Source organism: Diplotaxodon limnothrissa, linkage group LG3 (genome assembly GCF_057381915.1).
Source record: "Diplotaxodon limnothrissa isolate DT_005_m linkage group LG3, D_limnothrissa_male_GT1.1, whole genome shotgun sequence".
Taxonomy (NCBI): domain Eukaryota; kingdom Metazoa; phylum Chordata; class Actinopteri; order Cichliformes; family Cichlidae; genus Diplotaxodon; species Diplotaxodon limnothrissa.
Genome location: NC_140598.1, coordinates 27838197 through 27853834, shown reverse-complemented (window position 1 = coordinate 27853834; position 15638 = coordinate 27838197). Strand labels below are relative to the sequence as shown.

The following is a 15638-nucleotide window of genomic DNA, read 5'->3' as shown; positions in this document are numbered from 1 at the left end:
TGTAAAATGTTTACAGGTAGATTCTTAAATACATGGACAAAAATGCAATTTTTGTAATTTTGCATTTGTATACCAACACACTGATTTTAAATCGGGCAATCAAGATGTAAAGAAAGTGAAGATTCAGCTTTAATTCATTGCAGTGGGTTTAATAAATCTTATATTGTCATATGAAATGTTTAGGAATTGCATTGGTTTTTGTACAGTCTCCCATTTTCAGACTCTCAAAAGTAACTGGACAATAATTAATTAGCAAAAATGTAGTAATTACTCATTCCTAAGTTCTAACTAATACAATATTTTTTAGGGAGGAAAAAGTTTTTAACTCTCAAGGATCATCTATTAATCGACCAACACACAAAATTTCATAACTTCAACTGATGATTTTGTTGTCATGAACAAAGTCTCCTCATTTAGAAAAAGACAAGGATCATTAAATTCAATGGCATTATAAATAAGAATGTGTTTTTCATATATCAGCTTGACTTATTTGGCCCTAAGAAAAACTATATAAACAGTAAAAGTTGTAGTAACAGAGTTGATTTATGTAAATTCTACTGCAGCGCAACCTTCTAAGGTGTTGCTGAGTACAAAAGAACAAATCCAAGAAAGAATTGTTGCACAAGCTGTTATTATATTGGATAAAATTGGATTTTTTTCGTGCTGCCTTTCCATGAAAATGAAGACTTTACAACACTATATCTCAACATATAACGCTCATATAACCATGACAGATACCTCGTTACACTCTTTTAGCTGTGGCAGATTGGCTCTTTTTGGTGAGGTCATCTTGCCTTAGATGTTCGGACTTCATTACTGAGGGGTTGTGGTGACGCACTGAAGCCGGCTGGGCAGGGACACTGATAAAGTCGCACTCTAGTAGTTGAGAGAAATTGCTTAAATGTTCCAAGTGAGCAGCGAAGAAAGTATCTGAGTAGACTGATGGCTCTTTGTAACATTTCACTCCATCACAGCTGTTGCTCAGTTACTGCTTAAAAAGCAGTTTGACAAATTCTACACAACTCTGTTGCTTGTGAAGCTCGCACACAAGAATTTCACTCACATGTACTGTACCAATGTACCTGCACATGTGATGTGACAATAAAAAGTGATGTGATGATGATGTGACATCAGAAGCACCCATATAATCGAATGTATTTCAGCAACCTGTCCTAAACGTAAAAATTTCAGTTTTTGTTTACATTATGTAAGAGAGGCTTTGGTTCCACTTTCTGGACATTTTCAAGCCTCTCAGTAGTGGATATGTTATATTGAATGGTGTCTAAAGCTCTGTACCTTTAAGTTTTACATTAGGTATCCTCAGTCACTTCTCATGCAAGGTTATTTTAAATTATAAAATTATAAAATGCAGGCTTACCACTTCCATTGTAAGGTTAGATTTGACACTTAAAAACAATGCAAATTTAATTCCCCTGAAGAATATTTAATGTCAATTTCAGAGGGATGAGTAATAAGTGAGTGAGTAATGAGTGTTAATTTTGAGTGTTTAGTTTTCATTAGTGTTTCTTTCGTGTTTAAAAGTTAAACTTGTATATTACAGTCTAATTGAACTGGATGATTTATAAATACGTGGAGATGTTTGTGAGAGTGCAAACTGGTATGTTACACGGGCTGTACACCTAGAAGAATTGATGCTGTTTTGAAGGTAAAGGGTGGTCACACCAAATGTTGTTTTGATTTAGATTTCTCTTTTGTTTATTCATTATGCATTTTGTTCATTGATTAAAATAAGTGATTAACAAAAAAAAAAAAAAAAGGAACTAAAGAGATGATCTGCTGTCCCCTGTTGGAAATTTCTTAAAACTGCTTCTTAACTAAAACCATGCAACCTTTCCTGACCCTTGTTTTCAGGGTGGCATGTTATTAATCATGTGCATTTCCCACATAAACAAGTTTTCACAAAGCAGCAGCATGTGTCATGTATAATATGGGAGATACTGTTAGTGTCTCCCATATTAAAATTACTGCTAATAATGTGCATCATTGTTTGAGCTGCTTGTTGCTCCACGTTTATGTCAACATCTCTCACTGTGAGTGGAACGTGAACTCCAAATTATTTAAAATATAGATGCTAAAGTAGATTCAAACTGGCTAAGAGTCAAGGCAATTGGGAAGGACTCAGGTGCAGACTAAGAGATACAATTAAACAGTCTTTTATTAATCCACACTGGGTGCACTAGATACACGTGGGGGAAAAAGTTCCAAGGCTCCACAGGGTCATGGAGCAACAAGATCTTCACACATGCTCCACTCCTCTCGCTCTTCACAGGGTATCCCTCCCACACAAAACTCCATGCAATGAGCCATACTCACGCTCAGGGGTGAGGGTATGAGAGGGATCAGGGAAGTCTACATACAGAGACGAGAATTACTCCAAAGCAAACACAACAAATGACAGCTTTCTGCAGAGCTGGGCAAACACTAACTTGAGTTACTCAATATCCCAGCGACATGTAGCCCGCGCCCCTGCCTTATGAAGAGCCAGCAAACAATAGTGAGGAATCACCGGTGATCAGCTGCAGGTGCGTGAGGCAAGGGCGGGACCTCAGTCTGAGCAGGCAGAATGACAGGAGCAAGAGAGAAGAGAGAGAGACAAAACCAAAACATTTGTTGCCATGATGGGCTGACTAGGCAGGCACATGACACTAAGATTGAGGATCAGAAACTTGAACCTGGACGACCACACAGGTGTTTGCGTTTGTTACCCACGAGGTGGAAAATAGACCAACTGTACTGTGATGATTTATAGACCGTTACTAACTTTAACTTAATACAAATCAAAATAAAATCCATGTTAGCAAATGTGAAATGTTTGAAGGATTAAAACTAAACAGTTTCTGTAGCAGAAAAGTTTGACCTTCTTGGTTGATGCTGTAAAAACAGTTCCAGTGCGATCCCTAAAGTCTCTCCCTCTGTTCCTGTGGAGGCTTCGACATTATGTGCTCTTCTAAACTAAAGATAATCCATCACTACACTTCACTGCAGATACTTACTGGAAGTTCATGTTTCCACGAAGGAAAGATTAAGAGACCCTGAAGCTCAGAGCTGTATTCCTTTCAGAATTCATTAAAATGGAACAAGGCAGGATTCATTTAAATTCAGTGAATAAAGCTCAAGTTACACCCAGCTGACTGAACATGAACTCTGTGACTCTGAGTCTGTGCAGCTCAAAAGTGATGCTGAGCAGTCACAGCACCCCTCAGCCAATCTCTGCTCAGTGTGCTTGGGTGGTTTTGCTGCCATGGAGATGATGAAGTCACTTCCTGTAAGCGGAAGATCAGAATGTTTTTAAATAGAGGTTAAAGCAAGAGAGTCATGGGGAGGTAAACAATGAGGTCAGCAGTTTGAGTTTGACATTTAACATTTAACAAGACTGCAGAGAAAAGCGATGAACAGTGTGGTCATAGGTTTAGTTGTGACGAGCAGGAAACTGCTTCTTTTTTCTTTTATATCTAGCTGTGTTTGACCTATGCAGGACCGGAAATGTGATTGCACCTCCATACTCGTTTACTACATGGCAAGTTAATGCCATAAAAAGTATGTATCTGAGTTTTAGCACAGACTACAATAACCTCAGTTTTGTCTGAATTTAGAAGCAGAGAATTAGGTCACCTCAGCCAGTCCTCTACCTCTACCTCTAACTCTGCATTACCACAATATGTGATTTTTGGATTTCAAAATCCTCCCATAAAAGTTTTAAAAATGAGAGAACAAAAAGAAAAACAAAGTATTTTTGAAACACTTAAAAACAACCTGTGACATCCTGCAAAAGTTAGTTAAACTGACTCAACAATGACTTAGTGACAGATCGCAGGAAGAAGTGTAACAGCTGAAATCTGTAACAGCAGCTTCATTTTGGTGCCTCTAATGACAGCCAAAGGCCGAGAGCAGCCAATTAGAGCCAGATCACATCTTTGATTCCCAGGCACACAATAACAGGTTAACAATAACAGTAAAGAGCTTATATTTTGTTTAATCTTTGTGATTTAAAAGTGAACACAGAACCAACGAGTCTGATTGTCCCTGATTGATAAAAGCTTATCAAACAGACATTTAAGACTGCTTTCATAAAGTGTGCTGTGGTTAAGGAGGAGGATCAGTGATCCCTCTAGTTTCCACTGTCGGTTGCTTGGAGCAAAGCTCAGGAGGGTGAGCTGTGTGTTGTTTGATGATTTAACAGGAGTCCAGAGGGAACACAGAGCAGAACAACAGCTTTTATAATCACGTCTGTACAACAGAAACTAACTGTGGCTCAGGTACTCCTCATATTCAGCATCACATAAATTACTGAAGAGATATTTCAAGTCCGCTCTTCATTTGCTTCTGCACGTCCAGCTCAGGTTCACAGGGAGATGAAGTCTACCCCAGCTGCATTTCAAGTTATCCCAAATACAAATCACTTTAGGATGTATTCCTCAAATACATTCACTTTACCATTGAAAAATGTGACTAATATAAAATAATCAACCTCCCATCCAAACAAAGAATCTATGAATTCAAGAAAAAAAAATGCAGAAGGATGAAGTGACGATTTTCACATTTAGTTTTTTATCGTTTTTGTTTTTAGTTTTGCAGAAACGTTTTGCATTTATTTCTTTTAAATTAACTTTTAAAAGTTCAAACTTCTGAACGTCATTTATACTACAATAAATATTTATAGCAAGTACATGAATCTATACTTAGTACTTTTCAGCATACCCTCACAGACAAACCATTATTTCCACTCCGAAGCCAAAGCCGAGAATTTGCCGACTCTGTAACGTTGATCGAAATTTGGTTGGTAAAACGAGGCGACACCTCTCCTCATCTGCTTTCAGCCACAATGGAAACATTTACAGCCGCTTCATTGTACCGGGCCGTGCTCTGCGCCTGCGTCCTGATTTGCGCTGCCGAAGGTGAGCTCTGCGTTTCTTCACACTGTGAGCAACGATGCGCACAGCTCCACATCAGCACACTCAACACTGCACCAGAGTATCGCTGATGAACGCGAACCTTTTTCAAACCTGGGGTTTTCATGTTGGTTTGCTTGTTTTTTGTCTTAACGTAAAACGTAAAATGTCAGTTATGATTTGATTTTCACTTCTCAGTTGTATTATTTTTCATTTTCTGTAAAGTAATGCAAATGATTTGGGAAAATCGGGTCCAAATGCGAACGGTTGTGCGTGATGTAAACGGCTCCACCAAGCCCTTCAACCCCAAATTGCGGATTTTTTCCCCGTTTAAAGGTGAAATTTAGTTTATGTACGGACACGAGTCAGCCTGTATATAAGACGAGTCAGATTTAAAAAGCGTCATCACTGGAAAAAAAGGGAAGGGAATTTGTCTCGAGAAAAACAAAACGAAAAAAAACACAAAGAAATAAACAAAAAAACAAAAGAAAATGTAAGATTCGTGTTTATGTCTGCGGTGTGAACCCACAGAAAGCCAAATGTGAGTTGAATCACATTAACACCAGTATATAAAATGCTAAAATCTTATATGAAAAATGCAAAAGAGTTTTCAGCTTACTGTCAGAAGCTGAAGCCACCCACGCCAAAGCTTAAAATAAGGCTTTCCTCAACGTTATTCGGGATTTCGTGACTAAATGTGGATGAAAAGGCGTGAAGTAGACGGTTTTTCTGGTTCACTGTTAGCAGGAATGAAACATCTTAAACCTGCGTCACTTTTCCGGGGCGTGCTGTGCGTCTGCGTCCTGGTTTGCGCTGCTGAAAGTGAGCTCTGACATCAGCCGAGCCTCAGACCTGAACTTATACCTGACTGATCGAAACAAAGTAATATCTCTCAATAATGCTGAGGTAACTTAAAGAAGGCAGTCTGACTTTAAGGTTTTATTTATCACTTTTAAAGTCCTTCATGGTCTGGCTCCAGAATATTGTACCTGAGCTGCTGTTCCCGTAACAGCCACCGCGTCTATCCCCAGATCCTGCAGACAGAAACCTGTTCACTGTTCCCACCTCACGCGGAAAGACGCACAGCGATCGAGCGTTTGCTCTTAGAGCTCAACTGTGCAACTTGTCTTCGTTTGCATCGCTACTTCAGTCTCATTTTTATCGTAAGGCTTTTGTTTTATTTAATTTATTTTACATCTTGATCTTTTGTGTTTTTCTACACGTTTTATTCATTAAAACCTGATAGATTTTTATGTACATTTTATTATTTTTTATTATTTTTATTTTGATCATGCAGGTCTCTCTTTGAAATGCAATTTTTAATCTCAATGAGATTGTTTGTTTTTTTTTTGTTTTTACCAGAAGGACACTTGAATCTTGTGTGACAAGTTTTAGTTGACATGTAAACGGTTCCTCCTTGTTTGCTCCTCCAATAAGTACTCCACGACATCTTTATTACCATAACTGTGAGTTAGAGTGAATTGTTAAATGTTTGTCATTTTTATGTTTACCATTTGTACATTGTTTTAACTCTGATGAAAGAAATTCTACTGTCCTTCCCCCCAGATTCTCGAGGTTCTAGGTGGGGGGCTGTAGTCTTTTATTACAGACACATCCTTGTGCTTTTGATGTAAGCTTTCTGCACTTACGACCCTTTGGTCAGCAGGAGGTCTGACACACACACACACACGAAGTTCACACATATACATACAATGCCTTGTCTGGGCGTGGCTTTGTTCTGACGTGTTTTGTGTGAACTGTCTCTCAATAAAAGGCAGCAGGAGGAGGTCAGATCTGGAGGTCATTTTCGTGGTGGACACAGACGAGGCCTCCCTTGCGCAAATAATCGATCGATCGACTGTCTTATTTTTTTCTTGATGAATAAGTCTCTAGAATTATCGGGGCTTGTGGAAACACAGACCCAACAATAACCAGTAATTGACATTGTCCCAAACGTCCACTGTGCATTAACGCACCACCATAATTGGCTCATAATTCCTACTTCTGATTGATTGGCTCTTTTCTAACAGGTGTATGAAAATCTCCAGAAATATATCATAGAAATATCTGCTCTGTGTTGTTTCCTCTTTCAGACCAGAAAAACATCACAGCTGAGTCTGGACAGAACGTCACTCTGACATGTCGAGCTCCAAACAACAACATCATAGCCATACAAGCCATACAAGTTTTAAAAATGAGAGAACAAAAAGAAAAACAAAGTATTTTTGAAACACTTAAAAACAACCTGTGACATCCTGCAAAAGTTAGTTAAACTGACTTAGTGACAGATCACAGGAAGAAGTGTAACAGCTGAAATCTGTAACAGCAGCTTCATTTTGGTGCCTCTAATGACAGCCAAAGGCCGAGAGCAGCCAATTAGAGCCAGATCACATCTTTGATTCCCAGGCACACAATAACAGGTTAACAATAACAGTAAAGAGCTTATATTTTGTTTAATCTTTGTGATTTAAAAGTGAACACAGAACCAATGAGTCTGATTGTCCCTGATTGATAAAAGCTTATCAAACAGACATTTAAGACTGCTTTCATAAAGTGCGCTGTGGTTAAGGAGGAGGATCAGTGATCCCTCTAGTTTCCACTGTCGGTTGCTTGGAGCAAAGCTCAGGAGGGTGAGCTGTGTGCTGTTTGATGATTCAACAGGAGTCCAGAGGGAACACAGAGCAGAACAACAGCTTTTATAATCACGTCTGTACAACAGAAACTAACGGTGGCTCAGGTACTCCTCATATTCACATAAATTACTGAAGAGATATTTCAAGTCCGCTCTTCATTTGCTTCTGCACGTCCAGCTCAGGTTCACAGGGAGATGAAGTCTACCCCAGCTGCATTTCAAGTTATCCCAAATACAAATCTCTTTAGGATGTATTCCTCAAATACATTCACTTTACCATTGAAAAATGTGACTAATATAAAAATAATCAACCTCCCATCCAAACAAAGAATCTATGAATTCAAGAAAAAAAATGCAGAAGGATGAAGTGACGATTTTCACATTTAGTTTTTTATCGTTTTTGTTTTTAGTTTTGCAGAAACGTTTCAATCATTTAGCATTTGTTTCTTTTAAATTAACTTTTAAAAGTTCAAACTTCTGAACGTCATTTATACTACAATAAATATTTATAGCAAGTACATGAATCTATACTTAGTACTTTTCAGCATACCCTCACAGACAAACCATTATTTCCACTCCGAAGCCAAAGCCGAGAATTTACCGACTCTGTAACGTTGATCGAAATTTGGTTGGTAAAACGCATGGAGGCGACACCTCTCCTCATCTGCTTTCAGCCACAATGGAAACATTTACAGCCGCTTCATTGTACCGGGCCGTGCTCTGCGCCTGCGTCCTGATTTGCGCTGCCGAAGGTGAGCTCTGCGTTTCTTCACACTGTGAGCAACGATGCGCACAGCTCCACATCAGCACACTCAACACTGCACCAGAGTATCGCTGATGAACGCGAACCTTTTTCAAACTTTAGGTTTTCATGTTGGTTTGTTTGTTTTTTGTCTTAACGTAAAACGTAAAATGTCAGTTATGATTTGATTTTCACTTCTCAGTTGTATTATTTTTCATTTTCTGTAAAGTAATGCAAATGATTTGGGAAAATCGGGTCCAAATGCGAACGGTTGTGCGTGATGTAAACGGCTCCACCAAGCCCTTCAACCCCAAATTGCGGATTTTTTCCCCGTTTAAAGGTGAAATTTAGTTTATGTACGGACACGAGTCAGCCTGTATATAAGACGAGTCAGATTTAAAAAGCGTCATCACTGGAAAAAAAGGGAAGGGAATTTGTCTCGAGAAAAACAAAACAAAAAAAACCCCACAAAGAAATAAACAAAAAAACAAAAGAAAATGTAAGATTCGTGTTTATGTCTGCGGTGTGAACCCACAGAAAGCCAAATGTGAGTTGAATCACATTAACACCAGTATATAAAATGCTAAAATCTTATATGAAAAATGCAAAAGAGTTTTCAGCTTACTGTCAGAAGCTGAAGCCACCCACGCCAAAGCTTAAAATAAGGCTTTCCTCAACGTTATTCGGAATTTCGTGACTAAATGTGGATGAAAAGGCATGAAGTAGACGGTTCTTCTGGTTCACTGTTAGCAGGAATGAAACATCTTAAACCTGCGTCACTTTTCCGGGGCGTGCTGTGCGTCTGCGTCCTGGTTTGCGCTGCTGAAAGTGAGCTCTGACATCAGCCGAGCCTCAGACCTGAACTTATACCTGACTGATCGAAACAAAGTAATATCTCTCAATAATGCTGAGGTAACTTAAAGAAGGCAGTCTGACTTTAAGGTTTTATTTATCACTTTTAAAGTCCTTCATGGTCTGGCTCCAGAATATTGTACCTGAGCTGCTGTTCCCGTAACAGTCACCGCGTCTATCCCCAGATCCTGCAGACAGAAACCTGTTCACTGTTCCCACCTCACGCGGAAAGACGCACAGCGATCGAGCGTTTGCTCTTAGAGCTCAACTGTGCAACTTGTCTTCGTTTGCATCGCTACTTCAGTCTCATTTTTATCGTAAGGCTTTTGTTTTATTTAATTTATTTTACATCTTGATCTTTTGTGTTTTTCTACACGTTTTATTCATTAAAACCTGATAGATTTTTATGTACATTTTATTATTTTTTATTATTTTTATTTTGATCATGCAGGTCTCTCTTTGAAATGCAATTTTTAATCTCAATGAGATTGTTTTTTTTACCAGAAGGATTAAGAATGTTACACTTGAATCTTGTGTGACAAGTTTTAGTTGACATGTAAACGGTTCCTCCTTGTTTGCTCCTCCAATAAGTACTCGACGACATCTTTATTACCATAACTGTGAGTTAGAGTGAATTGTTAAATGTTTGTCATTTTTATGTTTACCATTTGTACATTGTTTTAACTCTGATGAAATAAATTCTACTGTCCTTCCCCCCAGATTCTCGAGGTTCTAGGTGGGGGGCTGTAGTCTTTTATTACAGACACATCCTTGTGCTTTTGATGTAAGCTTCCTGCACTTACGACCCTTTGGTCAGCAGGAGGTCTGACACACACACACACACACACACACACACACACACACACACACACACACACATTCTTACTTAGATACAGAAGTTCACACATATACATACAATGCCTTGTCTGGGCGTGGCTTTGTTCTGACGTGTTTTGTGTGAACTGTCTCTCATTAAAAGGCAGCAGGAGGAGGTCAGATCTGGAGGTCATTTTCGTGGTGGACACAGACGAGGCCTCCCTTGCGCAAATAATCGATTGATCGACTGTCTTGTTTTTTTCATGATGAATAAGTCTCTAGAATTATCGGGGCTTGTGGAAACACAGACCCAACAATAACCAGTAATTGACATTGTCCCAAACGTCCACTGTGCATTAACGCACCACCATAATTGGCTCATAATTCCTACTTCTGATTGATTGGCTCTTTTCTAACAGGTGTATGAAAATCTCCCCAAATCTCCAGAAATATATCATAGAAATATCTGCTCTGTGTTGTTTCCTCTTTCAGACCAGAAAAACATCAAAGCTGAGTCTGGACAGAACGTCACTCTGACATGTCGAGCTCCAAACAACAACATCATAGCTGTAGAGTGGAGCAGAGCTGACCAGGGAGATAAATATGTGCTTTTGTACCGGGACGGGCACTTTGAGCCACGCAACCAGCATCCATCTTTTCAGAACCGGGTGGATCTTCAGGACAGACAGATGAAGGATGGAGACGTGTCTTTGATTCTGAAGAATGTGACGAGTGCTGATAATGGAACATACGAGTGTCGTGTCTTCATGGAGGAAACACAATCGTTGGATCTTATCTGCAGCTTTACACTGAGTGTTGTTGATCCTCCAGGTGAGTGAGTAGAGTTGAGTGTGTGTGTGATCAGAGGTGAAGCTGCTTCCTGGTTGTTGTTGTTTGTTTCTAAAGATGTTGTTGATGAGACTTTGTAGAAAGCAGCTGGTCTGAGTGATGTGATCAGAGTGCAGTAGATAATGTCTGACAGCAGTTTGATTCTGTTCTGTTCTTCACTCATCACCTACCTGACAGCTGACACCTCACACCTGTTTCTCACCTGCAGCTCAGCCAGGAGGACACACAGAGGATGGATCTGTTGGACTGAGAGTGGGTCTGGTAGTTTCTGCTGTTCTTTTTCTTATTGTTTTGATTTACAGAAAATATTCTATGAACCGGAGAATGGTTGCCTCAGCGTCTCAGAACTTCTTGCATGCTGAGCCAGAGAATCCGTCACAATTAAAAACATTACTGGTGGAAAATTTGCTCCCCACTTTACACGAAAATAATCATCTTTAACTTGTTGCAGCTCATTATTTGTCTTCAGCATTCTGAATTTCTTGCTTGAAACCAAGCACACCATTGTTTTTCTTGTGACATTACCAATAAGTTTGATGTGTCACATGGCCCTCTTCCTATTGAAAAAACAAAAGTTGTATCCAAGATGGCCGACTTCTAAATGGTCACCATGGTCACCACCCATCTTGAGGAGTTTGCCCCTTCACATATACTAATGTGCCACAAACAGGACTTTAATATCACCAACCATTCCCATGTTATTACGGTGTATCCATATAAATAGCCCACCTCTTTAAGTTAGTTTAACTGAGACTTTTATTTTGATGTAGCTGTTTTGTTTGTTAACAGCAGGTTTAACAAACATATAATTTAATTAGGTTCAAAGAGTTGATTGTCAAACTCATATCAAACTCTAAATGGTTGGTTGAATGGTTAAAGAATCTTCTAAGTGTTGAGATCATGTTGAGACCACTATTGTCATAGGTGACAACATTGTGACAAGTATGTGTTCTTTGCTTTTCTGAAGGTCTTCATTGATTTAAAGAGAAATAAGAAAAACGTGCATTTCATTGGAATACTCTAAACGTGCAATCTTTATAATGTCAATTTTTAATGTAACGTCTTCAGACACAAACATACTTGATTGTATGTTCTTATTGTTTCATATTAATGAGAGTCAAATAATAAAGCGGTCAGTTAAAAGATGATTTTTTGTTTGTTTGTTTGTTTTTAAACAGAGATACTTACAGCAGTGTCCTCACGTGGAGATCGATCACCCACCACAAACTTCAGATCACATTCACAAATCTGAGGGTCAGACAAGTGAAAATTTTCAAAGGGGTGACATTTAAATCAGTTAGATGTCTCCCAGCCTGATTGTTTGTAAGACTTCTAGAGGAGCTTTATCAAGTAGGGAACTTGAACTTCAGAAAATCATGAAAGTTGATATTGAAGTAGAATGGTCACCCCCAAAAGGTTTGATAACAGTGGCAGTGGCGGAAAACACATCCTCCTCACTTACTCCTCCTGCAGCGTCTGAAGTGCACCTTTAATTATCAGTTAAATCTTGGTTAACAATATCTGCTGTGAGTGTGAATCAGAGACACACTGTCAGGCCTTTAAATCAAAATGTTGTATATATGCAGCCACCAGGTGGAAGCACAGGACCTTCAATTTATCCAGTGTGAAATTATGGTGGAAAAAAAATCACTTCTACAGCAAAAAAATCAGAGAGAAGCTATAAGCTGAATAAGGGAGATTTCATTATTCTGCAAAATTAATCTTGAAATATTTGTCATTTTAAAAGATGGTATTTTGAAAATACGTATTTGCCTTATGGTGATTGGTGTATAAGTGTGAGTGAGTTGAGTGAGGGACATAAACCAGCAGTGGAAGTTCACTCTGCTTCAGTGTCTAAGGAGCTTGGAAAGAAAGCAGCTGGAGTTCTCTAAGTTTCTTGAAGATGTTTCACTTCTCATCCAAGAGGCTTCCTCAACTCCAAAAATCAAATGGTCCTAGTTATTCAAACTGTTGTGGGTCTGTCCCATAAGAGGTTCATTGACCCACAATTGATCATGTGCCTCATCACATGAGACAAGGTTTGAAAAACAAACTGGGTAAATGCATTCCTTGACAGATGAACTATGTCAGAGTGACGTAAAAGCAGCTTAACTGTGGGTGTTTGTGCGTCAGATCTGATGCAGGATTGCATATTTTCACTTTCAGACACTCCTCCTCTCAATCAGAATGAATGAGGAGAATGAATGTCGCAAGTGCACATAATTTACAAATGCTGTAACCCATTCACTTTCTTCCGCATATTAGAGATAGGCCGACGAAGCCTTGTGAAGCTTCTGTGACTTCTTTCTCATTGTACAAGTAAAAGATATGAAAGTTCCAAGAGTCAAAAACAGGCCCTACCAGTGACATCTGGTGGTCAGCTGCAATTATAGCAGCCACAAACTTTCAAATGATTCACGCATCCAGCTGATTGCAATTCCAACACAAAAGGAATAACATTAGTTTTAGGTAGCTGTGTTTTCATTTTAAGAGTCAGTGCCCACAAATGAAAGTGTTACAGCATTTAGAAAGGTAAGTTTATGAAGTTTATTATTGCCACCAGGACCAGTAATAAAATTATTTTTAAAAAAAGCATCTAACTGTGTTAAAATAAATCTCATAGTTCACAGTTTTCCCAAAAATTAATTTATTTATCAAATTGCCAAAAAGTGATTTCCAGTATGGCCCATAACTTGTCAAACATATCTTTTGTGGAAGATATCAAGTCATTTGAACAATGTGTATATTTGCAGGTTTTGTCAGACTGAGAGCTGCAACACTTTCTCATCCCAGTGATGAACAGGCAGATGTCATGATCCTTCCAAATTGCCTCCAAATTGATGTCAGCTGGGTTTTTGTTATGTTGTTCTCTCTCTCTCTTCCACTCCTCTCCAACTGAGTAGAACTCATTACAGGTTCCCGCATTTGACCTACGCACCTGCAAGTAACTCGTGTTCCTGCATTTTCCTGCCACTACTTAAGGCAACAGCTCTGTGCTACTCAATACTGGATTGTTGTACTATAGTCAGTGTAGCCCCAGTTACAGATCCCGGTGCTCACATAAAGAGCCAAAATGTAACAGAACCAAGTCATATATGGATATTTCACTCAGCCAAAAGTCAAATTTACACACATAGTCAAGAACCCTTTGGAAACAAAAGTGGGAAGGTGAAATTATTGCTTAAGTATAATGTTAAACTTTGTGATGACATCTCATAATAAGCTAAAGTGTAACCTTTGTCTGAGTGTGTGCTATTAATACTCTAAATGTGACTTTAAGTTTTGGTGATAAATTTCCTCAGGAGGAGCAGTGATGTCCAAAGTGTTCAAAATGTTAGGGAGGGCATTTAGCTGGGGACAGTTGTTGTCTGTTAGCTCTTTTTGTGAAATACACCACTTGTACTCGTATCTAGTATGCATGTTATTTGACTATAATGCTTTACGGGGGGCTTTCTTTACTTGTTTCGTTAATTAATTCTACTTCCTAAATAAAACATTTCTGAAGACGTTTGTTTTTGCGACAAGGGTTGGAGCAGCAAACCTCAGCAACCCTACTCCCCACGGGCTTGTGTTGGGGAAACAATACTGTGTTGGAACAAAAAATGCAAACGACTGCACATGCTTAGAAGAAAACAGAAGATGCACGCAATGTGTGTTTTAATGACATGATTCATATAATATTTTAAATGCATATTGGCAATTAGCCAATTGCTGTTAGTTTGTCACCTTTGCGACCGTTTTGTCATATCAACAGGAGGAAGAGATTGTAAGACATTGTAAGACAACAAAACAACAAGAATCACCACCAAAGCTAACAGACCACCTGCCAGTCCAATAAATCCTCCATCTCTTTCATCCTTGTTCCCAACGTCCATACCTCCATTCTCCTCATCGCTAAGTGCGGTGATCTCTTGTGGCCGACCTGCAGGTGAGAAACAGGTGTGAGGTGTCAGCTGTCAGGTAGGTGATGAGTGAAGAACAGAACAGAATCCATTTCCTCTTCAAACTGCTGTCAGACATTATCTACTGCACTCTGATCACATCACTCAGACCAGCTGCTTGATCACACACACACACTCAACTCTCCTCACTCACCTGGAGGAACAACTGTCAGCTTGATTTCATGCTTGATCTCAAAGGTAGAGCTGCTACTGTCTCTTATGTTTTGTGCGATGATACGACACTCATACGTTCCAGTGTCTTTAATTGTGGTGTTGGACAAAATGATGGACATGTTCCCATTTTTCATTTGCGGATCTCTCAGTTCCACTCGATCTCTAAAAGTTGGATGCTGGAAGGTTTTATGAAGATGACCATCTCGGTAGAAGAAGACGTATCCATCCGACAACAGATCAAGTCTTTTCCACTCTAACAGGACAAGTTTGGCTTTTTTAGGACCCTGACACTCCAGCTGGGCATTCCTGTCTGCCTGCACATCTATCTCTTTTAAGCCTGAGCAAAAGACAGAATGAGGAAGTGGGACACACAGTCTTTGTGACGTTATAAATGCAGAAACAAGTAGAAAAACAACACCTTTTTTTCCAATCATATCATTATGACAGACAAGCTACACACAACCCTGTTAGATACACAAATACTGTTTAGAACATTTCTCTTTTTTCCTCATGAGTTTTTTGTTTTGAACGAACTAAAATCAACGTCCCCTTTTTGACTCACCCGTAGATGCCGAACTCAGAGACAAAATGAGAAGGACAGTGAGAGGATTCATCTATGACGGGTCGTGCAGACAGTGGAGTTGCTGCAACCTGACCTGAAGGAAGAAATGTATAAATTGAACAACAGCCTAGCTCATTCAGCTCATTCTGCTCTGTTTTAT

The 15638-nt window shown here is 39.2% G+C and overlaps 2 protein-coding genes across 2 annotated transcripts in view; one reads left to right on the top strand and one right to left on the bottom strand.

The window, feature by feature from the left end:
- Window positions 1-15638, top strand: part of LOC146635172 (neural cell adhesion molecule L1-like) — a 640298-nt gene that overhangs the window by 340132 nt on the left and 284528 nt on the right. The window contains exon 8 of the mRNA XM_085350050.1: window positions 10445-10736. Coding sequence (XP_085206176.1) covers window positions 10445-10736 — 292 coding nt within the window. The remainder of the gene's footprint in view (window positions 1-10444; window positions 10737-15638) is intronic.
- On the bottom strand, window positions 14524-15530 carry LOC146635189 (V-set and immunoglobulin domain-containing protein 1-like). The gene is made up of 3 exons (XM_085349829.1): window positions 15479-15530; window positions 14897-15253; window positions 14524-14723 (listed from the first exon to the last, which is right to left on the bottom strand). Exons 1-3 carry the CDS (start codon window positions 15528-15530, stop codon window positions 14524-14526), a joined length of 609 nt encoding a protein of 202 aa, XP_085205955.1.

What these genes read in the sequence shown, in the direction of transcription:
- LOC146635189 (XM_085349829.1), bottom strand. Translation starts at nt 15,530, where the DNA reads ATGAATCCTCTCACTGTCCTTCTCATTTTGTCTCTGAGTTCGGCATCT. An exon ending in TCTGAGTTCGGCATCTACGG is followed by an intron (nt 15,254 to 15,478) that starts GTGAGTCAAAAA and finishes TCTTTTGCTCAG; the next exon opens with GCTTAAAAGAGATAGATGTG. An exon ending in GCTGACAGTTGTTCCTCCAG is followed by an intron (nt 14,724 to 14,896) that starts GTGAGTGAGGAG and finishes TCTCACCTGCAG; the next exon opens with GTCGGCCACAAGAGATCACC.